The sequence below is a fragment of the Populus trichocarpa genome, chromosome 2 (assembly GCF_000002775.5).
Source record: "Populus trichocarpa isolate Nisqually-1 chromosome 2, P.trichocarpa_v4.1, whole genome shotgun sequence".
Taxonomy (NCBI): domain Eukaryota; kingdom Viridiplantae; phylum Streptophyta; class Magnoliopsida; order Malpighiales; family Salicaceae; genus Populus; species Populus trichocarpa.
This window is the reverse complement of record NC_037286.2, coordinates 4604571-4622634: the sequence shown is the minus strand read 5'-3', so window position 1 is coordinate 4622634 and position 18064 is coordinate 4604571. Positions and strand designations below refer to the sequence as shown.

The window sequence follows — 18064 nt, the reverse complement described above, 5'->3', positions numbered from 1 at the left end:
TTAATATAGCTTTTAAAAAACCGATAGTTACCTTAATTTTACAAGGACTGTTAGTGTAAGCAGCTCGCAGTAAAAAAGCCTATCCCTGAGAAGACCTCGAATCTCCGACTTTTCTTACACCATACTCGCTATTTCTCTACAATTGTCACCACCATCACCACTGCCACCATGAGGTGGGGGTTCTCACCGCCTAAAATCACCTGCGGTTTAGGACTGGCGGCAATTTCTTATGTGGCGGTGGACTATTTGCGCCACCTGTCCCCAGCGTGGCACGAGCGTCTCCAGCCAGCACTATGGTCAATACTCGCCCTAATCGCCATCTCTCGTGTCCCTTTCTACAAGCACTGGTCATCTGAGTTTAGAGCTGCCATTCCCTTTGTTGCTTCTATGCTGTTTATGCTCGCTTGTTTTCTCTTAGAGGCTCTCTCTGTGCGCTTGGTCACTGCTGTTCTTGGCCTTGATTGGCACAGGTAATTGCATCGTTGCTTTTCTGTTTTTATGCTGTGTTTTTTTATTTTCAGTAGTAATGATCTTTGAAACTATCTTGGATTTTGTTTCTCTTCTTTTTTTGGTATGGTTTCTTCTGCATTATGTTAACTGTTAAGTTACTGATTTGGAAAGATATTGAATTAGCACTGGATCTGATCTGGGTTTGACTTTGAATATCAAATGATCTAATTAATGAAGTTACTGAACTGAAACTATATTAACGAAGGTTGCTACTTTAGTAGATTCTGATTGGTGAGAGGATCTAAATTTTGATTCAGGTGTTCTGGGTTGGGATGTTTTTTATATTTCTTTCTAATCTGATCAGCCAACGGCCCGGGTGAATGGTAATTGCTTTAGTGTAGGAACCAGAATGAACTCTGGCGATTTTGTCCAGTTTTTTGCTCGAAATGATAGCTGCCTGTTTTTGAGCTTTTGCAAAATGATTGACACCCACTCTGCATTTAGGTCTTTAGGTATTGCAATTGCAAAGATTGCCGCATTTACCATTAAATGTTAGCGTATTGCATTCTCAATGAAGAGCAAAATCTAAATTTAAACTGCTGGATGTAAATGTTTGAGGCCTCTACTTCAATATTAAGATCCATTACAACCTCAATTTAACCTTGCTGACTCAATACTTGAGAGTATGGTTAGATTTATTATTCCCTGAGGAAAAATTCTGTAGACCCTGAAGAATTAGAATGTTGGACTTCTTACAATGTGGACGTTATTTAATAGTTTACTAATTTCAAAATGAAGTTCCTGGTCCATTAAATGATGATTTAATTTGGCATGACTTGTATTTGTTGAAGTTGTGATTTATCCTGCCAATTTCCTGCCAAAACTATAGCTTTCATCTCCTCAGCTATTTAGTTTTTAAAAGATAGCCATAAATGTATTGGATTCATGATTGGCTTGGTAATGTTGAGCAGTGAAACACCTCCTCTACCTGACACTGGCCAGTGGTTACTCCTTTCACTGAATGAAAAGCTTCCTGGACCATTAGTTGAGATTCTAAGAGCTCGTATTATCGGACTTCACCATTTCCTGATGTTGTTTATGATGCTGGCTTTTTCCGTGTTATTTGACTCCGTAGAAGCTCCCGGTCTCGGTCTTGGTGCAAGATACATGTTCACTATGGCAATTGGCCGTCTTCTTCGGGCTATAACTTTTGTATCTACAATTCTACCTTCAGCCCGGCCTTGGTGTGCTGCAGCTCGGTTTAGAGTCCCTGCATACCCTCACCACTGGGCTCAAAAATATTATGTTCCTTATGCTTCAGATGCTGATGCTATTCGTCAGATAATAAATCGGGATATAGCTTATGGTATGTTCTGTGTTGAACTTGAATTGCAATATTTGTTTGCTGTCATTAATATTGTGTTTTGATTTTTTTATCAGAGCCGCAGTCTCTAGAAAGCATTTCCGTAGTGCTTTTTGCATTGCCCACATGAAGCTTGTAAGCTTTTATGGATCTAGTTGGAAAAAATACACTCTATGTTACACTTTTATTTGAACCTACTACTTGGTTCACTGGGTAGGTGAATCACATTGTTCATATTCTTCAATTCACTTTAGCTCATAACCATCAAATATTTTCTTTCAAATGTCCAAAGGGATTCATTTCTATCTACTTTTAACAGAATGAGATCAATTGTTTTTGTGTCTTCCACTGGCAGTAAACAAATGGGTTACAGTAGTTCCCTAATAAGAAGAATTGGAAGTTTTGATGGTCAATGTGATTAATTTTATCTCTTTAGATGGTCTTCCTTATTTTTAGTGTAGACAAATGTAGGCCTGTTCTCTACCAGATGGATTTCATAACTGAGAAATATGATGAAGCTCAGTGTGGTTGCTGTATGATCTGTGCTGTTTCCGTCATTGCGAATCTATCTTAAATTATGGCAGATGTAAACTTTTGAATGGAAATTTATGTTCACGTTTTCTTTTCTTTTCATTTTCCAGCTGATACTGGGGAATACCATGGTGATTACCATCCAGATTGGGGTTCCATGAACTTCCTTGTAAATTTCTTACGACCCACTCCTGCAGAAGGAGCTTCATGGTTTAGTCTTCTGAAGAGAGCTGGAGGTGGCTGCAATGACCTCCTATACAGTGGCCACATGCTTGTAGCTGTGCTGACAGCTATGGCTTGGACGGTAATCTTGTACTAATAAACTTTGAAACTGTGTTGTCTCATCCTCTAATGGCCATTGCTGTGAAGTTTAAACTCAATTTTTTTGGCATATGGTGGTAGGAAGCATATGGAGGCTTTAGCTCCGCCTTCATATGGCTGCTTGTAATGCACAGTGCCCAGAGAGAAATTCGGGAACGCCACCATTACACTGTAGACTGCATTGTGGCCATTTATGTCGGCATCCTTCTCTGGAAGATGACTGGTTTTATCTGGCCAGCCAAGGATTCAATGAGAAGTAGAAGACTCGCAAAACTTGAGAGAATTCAAGGTAGATTAATCCAAGCTGCAAAAGATTCAGACATGGACGAAGTGAGGGAGCTTCTCAAGGAGGTTGAGTTGCGCAGTCAAGAGAGCCAGCACAAAGGCCACAGCAGGTATTTGTGGTTGTTTTCTTGTGCGACCATTTTCTTAGCACTAACAATTGTCCTTCTAGCTTTCACTTGGACAAGCGACGGTTGATTTTTCTGACACATTTTACTCTCATGGTTATGAAGGCTTCAACAGTGTAATTCCACGTCTGTATCAAATTTTATTTTTGTTGTTTTTGTCTCAGAACTGACTATTTAACAGGGATAGTTTTTGGGAATTCATGTAATTGTGTCGAGAAAACAATCCCCAGAAGAGATGATGAAAGCAGCAGGTTCTTACACGTCCATACAAGAATGAAGGTGGTAGGCTGTTGAAATTTAGATAGAACATTGTATTAGGCTTCATAGATCTTTCTCATGACTCAGAACTGTGTTCCATTTCCCATCGGATGCTTGCTTTTTATGATGATGAGATTTCAAGAGTTGAGCATTTCTTGTTACACCATAGCAAGTGTAATTGTTCCGGGAGAAATTCCAATACTTCAAACATCGCTAGTCCATGCATTTGATAAACGGATTAAGTGATATGTAATATTAAATCCATATGATTTTTATTTTTATGATATTTTATTTTCCTAAATTAGTAAATTAATTCATGTATGATTCAATTAAAGTAGCCGTGGGCTGTCTGGATTACCAGAACTTTTCCCTAGCCGGTCAACATTCAATCAATCAAAAACAAAAAAAAGTGTTTCCTGCTAGTAGATTATAAGATAGTCCATGTGGTTTTAGAAAAATGAATTAATTAATTTCATTAGTTTGAAAAACTATATAAATATTCATTATATTTTTAAATTTGTTAATAACTTAGTTCTTCCATCAATTCAATTTTTTTATACCTAAGCACCTCTCTTTTCCTTTCAAATTTCACTATCAACATTGAAGCACTAATAAGCACTTTCTCCTTTCAACTTTTAAGCGATTTAACATTGAACCCGTTTATATTTAAGAAATTTCTTGCACCGATAAGAAAATTGGTCACTAACAAATGTGGTACGGGGTGTTTGTTTTTATGATAGAAATAATGTTTTATAAAATTTTAAATTTTTAAATTTTAAGTTATTTTTTGTATATTTTTTAAATTGTTTTGATATATTATATTAAAAATAAATTAAAAAAATATTATTTTTATATTTTTTCTAAATAAAAAACAAACACAGTTATGCCCCAAACACCGCTGGAACAGGAGTAAAGGACAGTTCTCCCGTGCTCTCACTTCTCCATTTTCTGCAAACAGTCTTGTAAAATCAGGTGGCTTCTCCCCAAAAGATGGGACCCATTACCCAATAAACCATTCTAACCAAACATCCCCACCATCCAACGAATCAGAATCCACTGAACCTTGAAACTATCCTGTATCAGGAATACGATATAATTCCCTTTCGAAAGCATGTATAGATGATTCTGTAAGCCTCTGATCTCCGTCTCTCAGCAAAGGCAGGCCGGACAAAATTAGAACGTCTGCCTTTTACCGAGCAGATATTTTTCCCCTCGGATTATTATATCCAAAAAAATGGCGATTTCTTCTCTCTCGGCTTCAACGATTCCTTCATTGAATACTCCCAACTCCACTTCTAATTACTCCTCCAAAATATCTTCATTTTCTTCTCTCCAGTTTCCAGTACAGCCTCATCGACTCCAGTTTCGAAAGAGATGGATTACCTCTCCTTCCCGACCCCCAATTTTGCCACTGGTAACTATTTTTCACTCAACTCTGCAATTTTTTTAACGTATTTTCTTGGAATTGGTGAGATTTAGTGTTCTATATTTGGGACTGCTATACTGACTGGACTGTTTTATTTGCTATTAAAAAAAAAAACTATTAATGTTGGTTGAAACTTGGAAGTTGTTAGGTCTGAGTGGCTAAATAGTTAGAAATGAAATGCTGTTATCATAATAGCTAAAATTGTGTAGAGTGTGTGATGAAGTTCTCTTCAGTGTCACATTCACAGATAAATAGAGGCAGAGCTCACTAACAAGCTATTATTGAATGAGCAGGAAAAAAGGATAGAAAAAGCCAAAAATGAGTGGGTTGAACTCCTTGACAATATTTTATAGGCCTACAGAACCACTCAAAAGACCTCCATAGGCGAGACACCTTTTTTGTTAAACTATGGTACTGAGGCTATAATTCATGCAGAAATAGGATGCCTATTTATAGAGTGTTATACTTCCCTGCTGATACAAATGCTTGGGAATTTAGACTTGGTGTAAGAAGTCAACTCAATACAATAGTAAAAAATGAGGCTTTTAGACGAGCTATTCAATACTATAACACTAGAGTGAGGAAAACTTTTCAAAGTAGGAGATAGCGCATTGAGGAAACTAAGGGCAACAAGAAGTGCTGAAGGAAAAGAAAAGTTGGGTCTCAAATAAGATGTTCCATGGTCTTCCATGGCCTTCCTTTTAATAGATGCAAGTTCTTCTCAAACCCCTATCATTTCTTCACACATTGCCATTACTTGAGGGAAATTAGTATCTCTATCATTTACTGTCGCGTGGTATGATAATTCCAATTCACGAAGCCGGCTTTGCAGTTCTACACAAACCTTTCTAGACTCCTCAAGTTCCTTGTTCCTTCTTTGTAAGGGATATATGCATATGTATGTTCTCTTTCTCAACTCCCCGCCTATTTACAGACGTGGCATGCATTTGGAAGGCCTGAAAAAAAAATATACATATATGAGAAATGAAGAAGACAGATAAAATAACAAAGTGGAAGAAATAGACGCTTACATGAAAAGGCACCATTGAGCTTCACTCAAATGATCAGTGAGAAGAGCATGTATGTTCCCTTTCAAATTTCAATTGCAACGCCCTCCACAATTCAAAAATCAAGATTTAAATGTAGTTCATCATCAATAGGCATGCAAATTATTCTAGCCACACACGTCCAAGCAAACTCAAAATCATTTTAGCCATAGCATTCTCACATGTTCAGGAAACTCAAGTTTTTCCAGAAGATTTTTCTCCATAAAAAATTTATTCCAACCGTAGCTTCTTTTTCCTTTCCTTTCTCCACCTCTTTTATTAAAAAATTCCCAACCATTCTTCTTGTATGTTTGGAGGGCAAGTCATCATCTTTGTTCTCCACTTAGGTGAGTGTTTATCTTGCTTTACTTTCCTTTCCATTTGTACAATGTTTCCTGTTGCTGCTTGGTAACCTGATTTCCCACAAAAGTACTTATTCTAACATAACACCATCAAATTTCCCCTATAATACAAAGATTTTTGTTTGCCTAAATGTAATCTCACAAGGAATGACAGATGGAATAAATACAAATGTATTAGAAGTACGTTATGAGGCAAGAGCGCCTCATTCTGAGGAGAGGATAAGCAAAATTACTGATGATAGGAGATGCGGTGAGTCAGAAATTACAGTTCCATGTCCATGTTCAGATGTGATTAAACGTTACTCTTGACTGGTTTTGTGAATAACATATTCACATGGTACGGAATATGTTTGAACTAGCTACATCCAAATGGCTGGGTGATAGTAGCATCCTTCTTGTCATTTTTTTGAGAAAATCCCTCTCTTCAAGTTTGCTTGTTGGGTTAGGTCGATTTGAAGAGATAGAAATTGGCCCTTTGATTTCTTGTAAGTTTAGAAATTATCCTTATATATTTAGCTTCTGTGAAAAAACAGAATGAATGAGATTTGGATGATGTTGCTATGGTGGCTGAAATTGTGTCCCATTTAGTTTATTTCCCTGATGTGGAACTGAATTAATTCTGAGAAGAAATGACTTGACATTTATTCTACCTTTGACATCTTTGTTCTCAGTTTCTATTGTTACTGATAGTTTTGGTAGTCATTGTTATGAAATTCTCTAATGGTTAGTTATCTCCTGATGATTGCAACAATGATAACTATCTCTGTTTTAGTTGCTATCTCCAATGGTTTAACTGTCATTCCCATTATCCTTTAACCATGATTTTTTAAACAGAGACTAACGTGGGTCATTTTGAGTTAAACATATTGTGGGTGATAGAGTAGTTCATATGCAAATTTTTTAGAGCTCGGATGTTTGAGAGAAACTGGTAAGATATTTGATGCATGTTCATTATGGGGTAACTGTCATTGCTCAGATGCATGTGATTATGCTATGGCTGTAGGTTTCATTAACAACCACGAGATTCAATCCTTTTTTATATTTTGGTTCTCCCCAATATTAGTCTGTATTTTTTACTATTTAATTGTGTTTGTTATAAAGTAAGCAATGGACAAGAACAGTCATTCTGACTTTGATTGAATTGTTGACACTGGCTTTATGTGATGCTTTTGTTGTGTGGCTGAGCTATCAAGTGGAAACTGCTATTTATTCCTAATGTAATGATTTTTTTTTTTCAAATGATAATTGCAGGTTGCAGCAAAGAAGCAAACTTTTTCCACCTTAGATGAGTTGCTAGAAAAGTCTGACAAACCTGTTTTGGTTGACTTTTATGCAACCTGGTAATTTACTTTATTTTCTCTTCTTTTTAGATTTCTCGTTGTATTATCCCCTTACATTATGATGTCATAAGTGGAGGTTCTGTGTAGTTATCTAAACTCCAAAACTGATACTTTGCGGATCCACTATTTTATTTATGCATATAGAATCATATAAGTGGAGTTAATAAGGTAGTCTTAGGAGAAATTTTCTTGCATGTATTTTTAGCTGGGATTAACCTTCTGATTGATAAGGTTATGAATTTTAGGCTACTGAGTAGCTTGGTGATAGATAAGGATCTTTTAAGATTAGCAGATGTTTACCGTTTTGGAATGATTTGGAATCTCAGTTGATAGAAGTGAAGCTAACTTGTGGTGTGCAGGTGTGGTCCCTGTCAATTTATGGCTCCAATTCTAAATGAAGTCAGTGCTGTCCTGGAAGACACGATCCAGGTGGTGAAAATCGACACCGAGAAATATCCTAGCATTGCTGATAAATACAGAATAGAGGCCTTGCCTACTTTTATCATATTCAAGGATGGAAAGCCTTATGATCGTTTTGTAAGTTGAAGTAGTTTTTGTTTGTTCTCAAGTTAAAGTAGCTTTATGTCCCGAGACCTATTCAGTTGTTGAATTAGGGCCACTGAATATTTGCCGCAGAGGGGACAAATGGATTTTATTTTTATTTTATTTTTGAACTAGTGAAAATGGATTTTATGTTCAAGCGTGGTGTTTTCCAAATAGAAAACTGCAGTGAACGTTTTCAAATTGTTTAGGTTTATCCTAGATTTCAGAAACAATTTTTTCTGCATGGATGCTACTGAAATGCATAAATCTTGTTTGTCAGACAATCAAGGAAGTCAGGCCCTTTACTCTCCTGTGCCTAGGAACACGCGTCTGTTTCATAACTTGGTTTTGAATTATTAAGTCAACTGTGATCTTTAGGTCATTCCTTACAAGTTAACTGCACAACAAGAACCAAAGAGAGGATAAAGATTTGCATGTTGACCACAAGGCCTGCGTCCATTAGAGGAGAGGGATTCACCTCCCTCAACTTTATAATGTACAATGTTTTCAGTTTTCCTAGTTCTAATGCTTCTTGTTCTATGGCCACTTACTGTTAACCGTTTGCTGGTTTGAGTTTTATAGCGATCTTGGTTCTGATTTTTGCAGGAGGGTGCTTTGACTAAAGATCAGCTCATCCAACGCATTGAAAATTCACTGAATGTCGAGCAATAGCAACGCCCGGCTTGTTTGTATCCATTTTATTTTATTTCCATAATATATATACAGATCATGAAATTGCAGTCGAATTGTTCTCACTCTCGTGCTCATTTATGTTATTTGGCTCGCAGTTCCAGATCGTTACACTATGAAGCTAGTATGTTTGGATTCTTTACGGCTGATCACCTTCCCCATCCCATCGCCCCCTTCTTTTCTTTTTTGCCTTTTTAATCTCCCCATGTTTGAAATTCGTGAACGTAGAAATAGTGACAGAAATTGTTTAGGTTAGGTTCCTGAATGTGGTGATCATGTCAAATTGTGATGGCATATTGTTTTAACTTCGGAAATTTTGCTAATGATTTGCATCTGTTTTGTAATTTTGATGGGAGAATCTGTTCTATGATGATTACTCTACTTGTTGCGATAAAAACGAATACCAAGCCGTGAACTAATAGATGCTCACAGGTTTTAAATTGTAATTCATTATCCATCTTTTTTTATTAAAATGTTTCATTAATCCAATAAATCAAGCAGGAAAATCCCACAAATATTGTACATTGGAACAAGAAAGCTCGGGGAGGAAAATAGCATAAAATAAAGAGAAATCTCTTTACGGGCATTAAAATATTGAGGATGCGAAATCGCATTAAACAGGAGCTGACAGGTCTGCTGCTTGCTTCTAATATATCTGAAAAATTCTGCAACAGGTGGCAGAAGTTTTGACCTAACAATTGGGCCCAGACTTGAGCCGGGCTAGACAGAGTGAAGTCTTGAATATTCAAGACAGTGTGTAGTTGGCCCACTTATTCAAGACAATGTCCTGATAATGCGCCGCCGTTTAGGGATGAGTCCAGGCTACAAATTCTCCCAGCTGGCACCAAAGTAATGTCACAGTGATTTCCATCTTAAAATAAAAAGGTTCACTGGACTGAAATGGCGGTTGCATTTCTTTTGTTTGCTATAACATATATGTTTGTTTTTGTGAATATTGGTCTGCGGGGAGAAAATGGTGCGCGCATAGCAACATTGGATTCCCAAATGGTGCGCGCATAGCATGATATTTGGTTATTTTACTTACGGAGGATTCGTTTTTATTAAGAATTGGTTTGTAGTGGAAGTGGACCAAGAGTGATTGGTAGGAGTGTGAGGATGATTTAAGAATGGTGAGGAGATGGCTGTGGGTTGGCATACACAGACTTTGCTGCAGCCTGTGATACTGCATTTCTTTTTCACTTCATGTCAGTTCTTTTCTCTGATCCTAACTCTTGGGTGACCAAGTCCACAGGGTCGACCTGATCTCGTGGATCGTTCGACCTTTCTTCTTCTTTTTTTCAAAAAAAAAAGCTATATAACACACATTTCTATGTATTATTTTGTGAATTATAATTTTATGTATAGCAAACATTTTTTTTTTATCTTGCACACACAAGATTTGTAGAAAAAGCATTGTATTCTCATGAGCTATGAAAAGGCTTATTTCTCATCATGAGCTATGTGGTAACTTATGAATTTGAATTCTTCTGTCTAACCTCTGAAAGTTCAAATCATATGATTGGGACGGTGACGGTGAACATATTTCTCCTTGTTTGAGAAATTGGTGGATGACTGATTCTACATATTGTTACGAACATGCATTAACCCTTAATTCTCACGTCTAGGAAATTTCTGCTTCAAAACTGCCCTCCTCGAGCTTAAGTTCCAGAGACTTGCTGTTAGTGATCCTGAATCTTGCTGCAAGAAGCTTGGGGACCTGCTAATCACCGGCCTCCTCGATGAGCATTCAGAGGCCAGAGAAGGAAAATCACCGTTGAAATTTAGGTTGCATTCTGTGCACCATCTTGCTCCGAACACATATACAACTCTGGCTTTTGCTTATACAGTACGTGCAAGTGATTTATTTGCTCTACATTCTGAAGTGAGTGGACATCCATTGGAAGTTTTAAGCATGTCCAGGTCATGGCAGCGTATTCATTGTTGCTTGTAGCTGCAACTTACCATCTGTTTTGCTTTGAATCTTTCTTGATTGCATCTATTGCAAATTCTGGACAAGTGCGTGAGAGTACTTGTTAGCTCTTGTTTGAAGCTCAGCAAGGGATTCCTTGGAAAATGCGGGTCGCCTGTCTCGTTAGATAAGCAAAAATTCTGAAGTGCCTGTAGCTGGAAAGATTTTGAAGCCAATTTATCTCTAGGTCACATCTCCTTCTCTAGATAAGCATGCATTTTCTCCTTCGCGATTACGATCCAACCACAACACCAAATAAGTGCTGCCGCGAGCTTCTTGCTTAAATGCCTCCAAAGACGAGCCTGCAACCTTGAGTTTGAGGAGGAAGAAAGTGGTTGTGAAGGAGGAGGAACCGAGGAAGAAGAGTTGTCAAGGAAGAAGGGATTACGATTTTCAATTCAGGAATTAGGAATTTTGATTCACGGGATTGAAGGAAAGGAATTGTGGATTGGTTCAGTCATTCAAAAAACGAAGCGTTGCCGTTCTCGAAGTTTTTTTTATGAAATCTCATAGTTGACTTCTTGGTAGAGTTCAGACGGGTTTAAATCAAGTCAACTAGGTCGATATAAAACTGTTTGGATCAGCCGGATTTAGTCAAATTAACTTCTTGGTCTTGCTGAGTTTGGACCGGATTAGATCATGTAACTAGGTTAATACACATCTAGCTAGGTCAATTAGGTATTTCTAGGCTAATTTCTTGGCTTAGTTCAATTGTTAACGCGGCGTTTTGGGTCGCTCATGGATCCATCTAGCATGCCAAGATGATTTTGATAACTATATGATACAATAATGATCACCTAAAATCTTTAAAAGAATTGGGGGGTTTATATTTATTTATTATTCATATGAATAGTGGATTAAGTTAAAATATTTGTTTAATCATTTTGCTAATATTTTTTTGTTGTAGCTCAAATGGTTGGCACGAGTATATAAATTTAGGTATCGCAGGTTTAAAAGCCGATAAGTGATAAAATAAAATAAACAAACGCAAACAATATGATATTTGTATTTTATTCTTTTTCAAAAAAAAAAACCGATGATATATCATCCACTTCTTAATAAAAACAAACAAACAAATAAAACAGGGTTAAGTGTGCAGATCTGGCCTAAACTGCTACTGGTGGGCTAAATGCAGGCCTGATCATTTTTTATATTTTTCTTTTACACTTTGAATAAAAAAAAAAGATTTGCAATTTTAATATTTTTAAAAAATATTATTGAAAATTTTTATTTGAATTTTAATAATTTATTATCAATTACTATGCATGAGACATGAAAAAAAATATTAATAATAAATTATTCAAGAAAATTCAATTCAAATTGGTTTTTTATTCTTAGAATTTCTAGATATATTTTGAACATGATTTTATGATATTTTTAATTTGTTTTTAGCTTTCAATCATCTACCTATGAACATATTGTTTTCATATTTTTAGTTAATTTATTGAAACAATTATAAAATATATTTTTTTAACATAAACATTAATTTTAGTTAAAAATCTTGTATTCGTTAAGATAAATAAAATATAAATTAATAAAAAATTATCTTAATAAAAAAATAAACAAAAACAATTATATTTTCAAGTTTAACAACAATTTGAGAAAATTTCCTTATACCTATTTCTTTTGTTTAAAACATTTTTGGTCTTTGTACCATAGCGTGGAAATTCAAACGAGCAACTTTCAAATTAATAGACATTTTATATTTAAAAATTTGTGCAATTATCATATATTGGTGTTGTAGAATGAATATTTAATAAAAATAAATAGCAATGTCGAAAGAATCATCACTTTTAAGCTTTAGCTATGGCTCGCTTCTTGTTTGAATTGGCATGATTTATAAAACGTGATTTTTTATTTATTTTGAGTTATAATTATAATTAAATATATAAATTAAAATGATTTCAAGTAAAAATATATTTGATAAAAGTTCTACATGATTTTTTTTTAGAATGAACGTAATAGAAGTTAGAATTTTAGTTTTTAATTAAATGAAGATCTTGATTTCATTTTGTAATAAACTTTTAATCTGAGTAAAAAATTATTTCTAACTACTTTTATAGATTAAAAGTTAAAAAATAATTGAAATCAGTATATAAAAACCAACTACACAGAGCCTAAATCACACTACCAGGTAGAAAGTAATTGGTATTGTGTATCAATGACTGAATTGATTGGTTAAACTGTAATTTTATCAGGACAAAACCTGGAGAGTCTCCCATCACCAATTTGATAAAATACCAAAAAAAATAAAAATGGCAAATTTACCCGCTTCATTCTCCCGCCATTTGTAAGGGTAAAACTAAATCCTGCCGACCAAACAGGAGAACTACACATTGCTTTCCTAAATCGCAACTCCCCGTAAAAGAAAACGGTCATCTTTAATGACGTGAGACCACCGCGCTTTTATGAAGGGTCCAAGCTGGCTGGCTGGCATTGGGTTGCGGCTCAAGGCTGATGTGTTTCTTTGTTTTTACACGTGGCAGAATCCCGGCGCTTTAGTATGAGGGCACCAATCACCATGATGATAAAGTGTCGGTAAAGGGTCCATCAAGTTTCACTCGGTTCATGATTCGGGATGAGCTGAGGCTGAGATAGGCACAGGCCTGTCTGCTAATCAGGCGCGTTTTATTAACCTCTGGTGCTTGAAATTGCTAGGTGGTTTGAACAGTTAACATTAAAATTTCGGGGACAATTGTTTCTTTTTCTATTTTTCCTGAACTAGTTGAAATTTTGAGCGAATAGCCCTCACAGGAATGAAGAAAGGTTGAGTATGGTGGCCTAGCTACAGGAAAGATGGTGCCTACCATCCAGGCTAATCCACTTTACTCTAACAACACCATGTCAGCCGTGAAAACAATGAATTGTGATCATTGACGGGCATATCTATGGTGAAAAAAATAAATGGTCACTTGGGTATTACAAAATCCTAAACTCATGAATTACAAGATACTAAACCCATGGGTTCAGCGATGTTCTAAACCCAATTACATTTGACAAGTTTACATCCTATTACTTTTAAATTTAGAATCTTATTAGATCCAAATATATTTTTAAATTAATCAATTTTTTAAGTCATGTGTTGGATCACGATAATTTATCTATTTATTTCTATATTTTTTAACATGAAATGTTAAAAAACAATAATGATTATCTCTTTACATACATAGTTGTATAAAAATCTTTTAAAGACCTACCATATTTTCACCAACACTTAATATTATGTAAGGGGTACAAACCTCTCATTAATATTGTGTAATAAATATATATCGCTCATTAATATTATGTAAAATATATTTATCTTTCATTAACGCTATTAAAATAAGAGGGCATTCTAACCCCTCCATTCAAGTAATATGACAAAGTTCATAAGCTATATATATCTCTAAACTATTCAGATAAAAAGTTCATATTATTTTCTATTCTTTGTTCATATTTTTATTCTTGCAGAGTATTTATCAGGTATAACTAAAAACAAACATTTTTTTCCATAAGATTTTAAAGTTCGTTCCCTTATTTATTACAATTATTTATTAAAAGTTATTATTTTTATCATGGAATAGTTCTTAAATTTCATCAAAAGAAAGTATTTTACAAGTGCTGAATGTTCTATCACCAAATTATCAAACTTCTTAAACTCTGAAAAATATAATATTAATATGAAAACGTTATTATTCGCTATAAAAGAAACCCTTATTTAGTATTTTAGATTTTAAAACATCATCGTTATTAATACAAATCTCTACTAAATACATAAAACTGCGTGGAGAGACTTTCATACAAAACAAAATAAGACAAGCCAGATAAATAGTTTGTGTAATGTTCTTTAATTTATTGAGAATTGTGCCAAGTGATGGTGGTTACTTGATGGACAATAGAGTTTTTAACATATTTGTTGTACTCAATTCAAGGTATCCGATAAAAAAAATAATAGTTAATCGAGTCATTGGATTAATTTATGAGTTATTAAATTAATACAAAATAGTTATTTTTTATTAAAGTAAAGTTGTTCTATTTTTTAATTCTTGATTTTAACTAAATGAAATTTAATCTGGTCATTTTATTAAATTATTTAAGTTCAGCCAAATTAATATTAAATTTAGTTTAAATCAAAACTTAGCATAAATTATATTTTGATTAATGAGTTTACCATGTTAACTTATCATGCCAGACAAGGTTTAATAGGACTGATAGTGAATCATATATAATAGCACCATAAATTATATTTTATCTGGACATTTGTCTTGACAAGCGACTTTGCATTGCTCTTTTACATGATTGTCGACCGACAGATAATAGGACTGATAGTGAATCACATATAATAGCACCATGAAATGATTTCCACGTGTGCATTTCTACCATGAATTGGAATATTTTAGAATTCTGGCATAGTTCGTTAAAAAATTCGAGATAGTAATACAAGTTAAAAAGATATTAGTAAAATAATATAGTTGTTTTAAAAATTATGTCTATTTCCATTTAATTAATATGTATAAAAAATAAATTCAAAATTTTATAAATATCGAATGATCAAGAAATAATAAGTCATCAATAACACATCGAAACTCTGTTTTTTAATTACACGCTCTGTATCTTTAGAAAGATCTTGAAAAGATAATTCTAATCACATGTTGAACTATCACCAAACATGGTCATAATTTGTTAGAGTTTTATTCGAGATTAATTTAAAGTTAATTACAATTTTATTTGGTGTTCTTTCAATGTGTACTTAAAATTGTCTTGTCGAGATTTTTCTAACAGTACTGGACATAGTTATTAAACCCGGCCCGGGGGTTGACCCGGCCAAGGGGCCGGGTCCCGGGTTTCATGGGTCAACCCGGGTCAACTCGGGTCAACCCGGATTAACCCGGAAAAATTAAAAAAATTAAAGTTTTAATATTTCATATGAAAAAATCTATGTAAATATAGATTATACATATTATGAAGTTTAAAATAATATTTTAAAAAGTTTTTTATCCCACATTGAAAAAACATAACTTTTTTCTTGGAAACATAGAGTATATATACTAATGAGTTTCAAATCCCACATTGAAAAGATAATATATTATCCTTTTAAGTTGAAGTATTTAAACCAAAAGATTTTTTATCCCACATTGAAAAAACATGATTTTTTTCTTGGGAATATAGAGTATATATATTAATGGGTTTCAAATCCCACATTGAAAAAACATGGTTTTTTTCATGGGAACATAGTGTATATATATGAAAGGGCTTCAAATCCCACATTGGAAAGATACTATGTTATCCTTTTAAGTTGAAATATTTAAATCAAAAGATTTTTATCCCACATTGAAAAAACATGGTTTTTTTCATGGAAACATAGAGTATATATACTAATGGGTTTCAAATCCCACATTTGAAAAAAAAAAAAAAACCGGGTCTCGTCCGGGTTCGCCCGGGTCACCCGGGTTCCGGGTCGACCGGGTTTGGCCGGGCTGTTGCCACAGCCGGTCTTTTATTAAACCCGGCCCGGTCCAGCCACCGGGTCGACCGGGTCCCGGGTCGACCCGCCGGGCCGGGCCGGGTTTAATAACTATGGTACTGGATGTGTTAAAAACAAGACTCTAATATGTCCGTGAAGACCCATTATTTCTTTCATCTTTTTTCTTTCTCCATTTCTCTCTCCTGCAACATTATCTTATTTCATCCTTTTTTCTTAATCATGGAATTCTGAATTTCATTTCGTGACCATCGGATGATAATAAAATTTTATGTTAATTTTTGTTAAGTTAATTAATTTATGAAATAAATATATTTTAAAATATAACTAAATAACCGCTATTTAAAATAGCAAAAACATATTCTTTTTGCAAAAATAATATTCTAAAATGCAATCTTCTAGTGAACTAAGTTATTTTTCAAAAAAAATCTCATTGGTTGCCACTTTCAAATTGGCTCATGATTAGAGAGAGAGAGAATATTTAAAACAGTTCAAAAGAATTTTAGCATCCAAAGCAGACGGAAAAAAGTCATGAAGTCTATTTCCAAATGGAAGACTAAAATATGTGATTCTTGGTTTCAGCAGCCAGCATAAATCATGTGGATTATTCACTATCTACTAGCTGCAAGCTCATTGATTTTAGTGTTATTTCTATAGAAAGGCATGGTTGTTTCATTATCTACCTCGCAGCTTCTTCTTCTTTTCCCCCCTTTTCTCAGTCATATTCCAGTACCCGTGATTCTAATTTGGACAAACCCCACATAAGCTCTCATCTTTTGAGGGTACTCTTCTAACCTATCTTATCCCAATTGGGTCCCTAAATGCATATTCTCAATTAGATTCCACCCTTATTTTTAGTCAACAAGACTGTTCATCGAAAGAATTCTTTTTTTAATTAATATGGATGTTCGGGTCAGTTTGTGTGCACTTCGACTAATCCTACAGACCCTAAAGTTAATAACTATGTAAGTTTGAACTCATAATCATTAAGAAGCAAACTCAAAATTAACCAGTTGAGCTACCTCTCAGAGTTAAAGAATTCTTATAATACTGGAATTGTGACTAACCATTTCCCTGTTATGACTATGATATATTCTCTCTAAATATATGTTTAGCTCTAGTTTTTTGTTTTAATGATCTTCAATGCTCCAATGAGTTATTGTGTGTTATGAGGATTTAATGTTTTTGGAATTCGAGTTTAAATTGTTTTCAAACTCAAGGAGCTTGCCTTGCCTCCTGTGCCTCGAAGGCTTATCTTGGAATTTATCATCTTTTTGCTACCATTTTTATACATCTTTTCAACTGAACCTTGTTGTTCAAGGTTCAACTCGCAAAACCAGTCAGAATATAATTTCTATAAATTTCTTAATTTTAATGTGAATTACTTGATTTTGAATAAATTAAACAAAACAATTTCTTAATTTCGCGTAGAATAACTTGTTTTGAAAAATAATTTACATAAGATTCTTAATATTATTAATTGACCATGTGAACATAAAAACTACTTGAAAATAATTGTTCGGTGTTGTGTATGTATAAAAAAATAGATGTTAAGATATTTTTATCTCTTTGAAATAAATTTGAATGGAAAGGTTAATTTTACCAGCTATGTGAAAAATACTTCCTTGTTTTCCAACACTTTTTTTTTTTAAAGAAATTAAACTCCCTGGTGACCAGACACGAGATTTAACAGAGACCAGACATTATAATCGGCATTTGTTATGTACTATAGTCTATCACATCTAATTGGTTCAGTTCATCATTGCTCGTGCTGATTGCAATGAATTACATATTTCCCAGAAGGGAATTCTTAGAAAATCAAATTTATACGTGCAATCACCTGATGATTAATGGTGACAAGAGAAGAAATAAATTGCGTCGCCATTATTTTCAC

General features: G+C 34.4%; 2 protein-coding genes across 2 annotated transcripts; both read left to right on the top strand.

The window, feature by feature from the left end:
* Positions 1-38: 38 nt before the first annotated feature.
* LOC7467810 (protein PHLOEM UNLOADING MODULATOR) lies at positions 39-3484 on the top strand. Its single transcript, XM_024594318.2, has 4 exons — positions 39-470; positions 1422-1816; positions 2455-2648; positions 2747-3484. The coding sequence occupies exons 1-4, from the start codon at positions 169-171 to the stop codon at positions 3143-3145; spliced, it is 1290 nt and encodes a 429-aa protein (XP_024450086.1). The 5' UTR covers positions 39-168; the 3' UTR covers positions 3146-3484.
* A 787-nt stretch (positions 3485-4271) lies between these two features.
* LOC7467809 (thioredoxin Y1, chloroplastic) lies at positions 4272-9084 on the top strand. The gene is made up of 4 exons (XM_024594676.2): positions 4272-4747; positions 7419-7507; positions 7867-8044; positions 8657-9084. Exons 1-4 carry the CDS (start codon positions 4568-4570, stop codon positions 8720-8722), a joined length of 513 nt encoding a protein of 170 aa, XP_024450444.1. The 5' UTR covers positions 4272-4567; the 3' UTR covers positions 8723-9084.
* The last annotated feature ends 8980 nt before the right edge of the window (positions 9085-18064 follow it).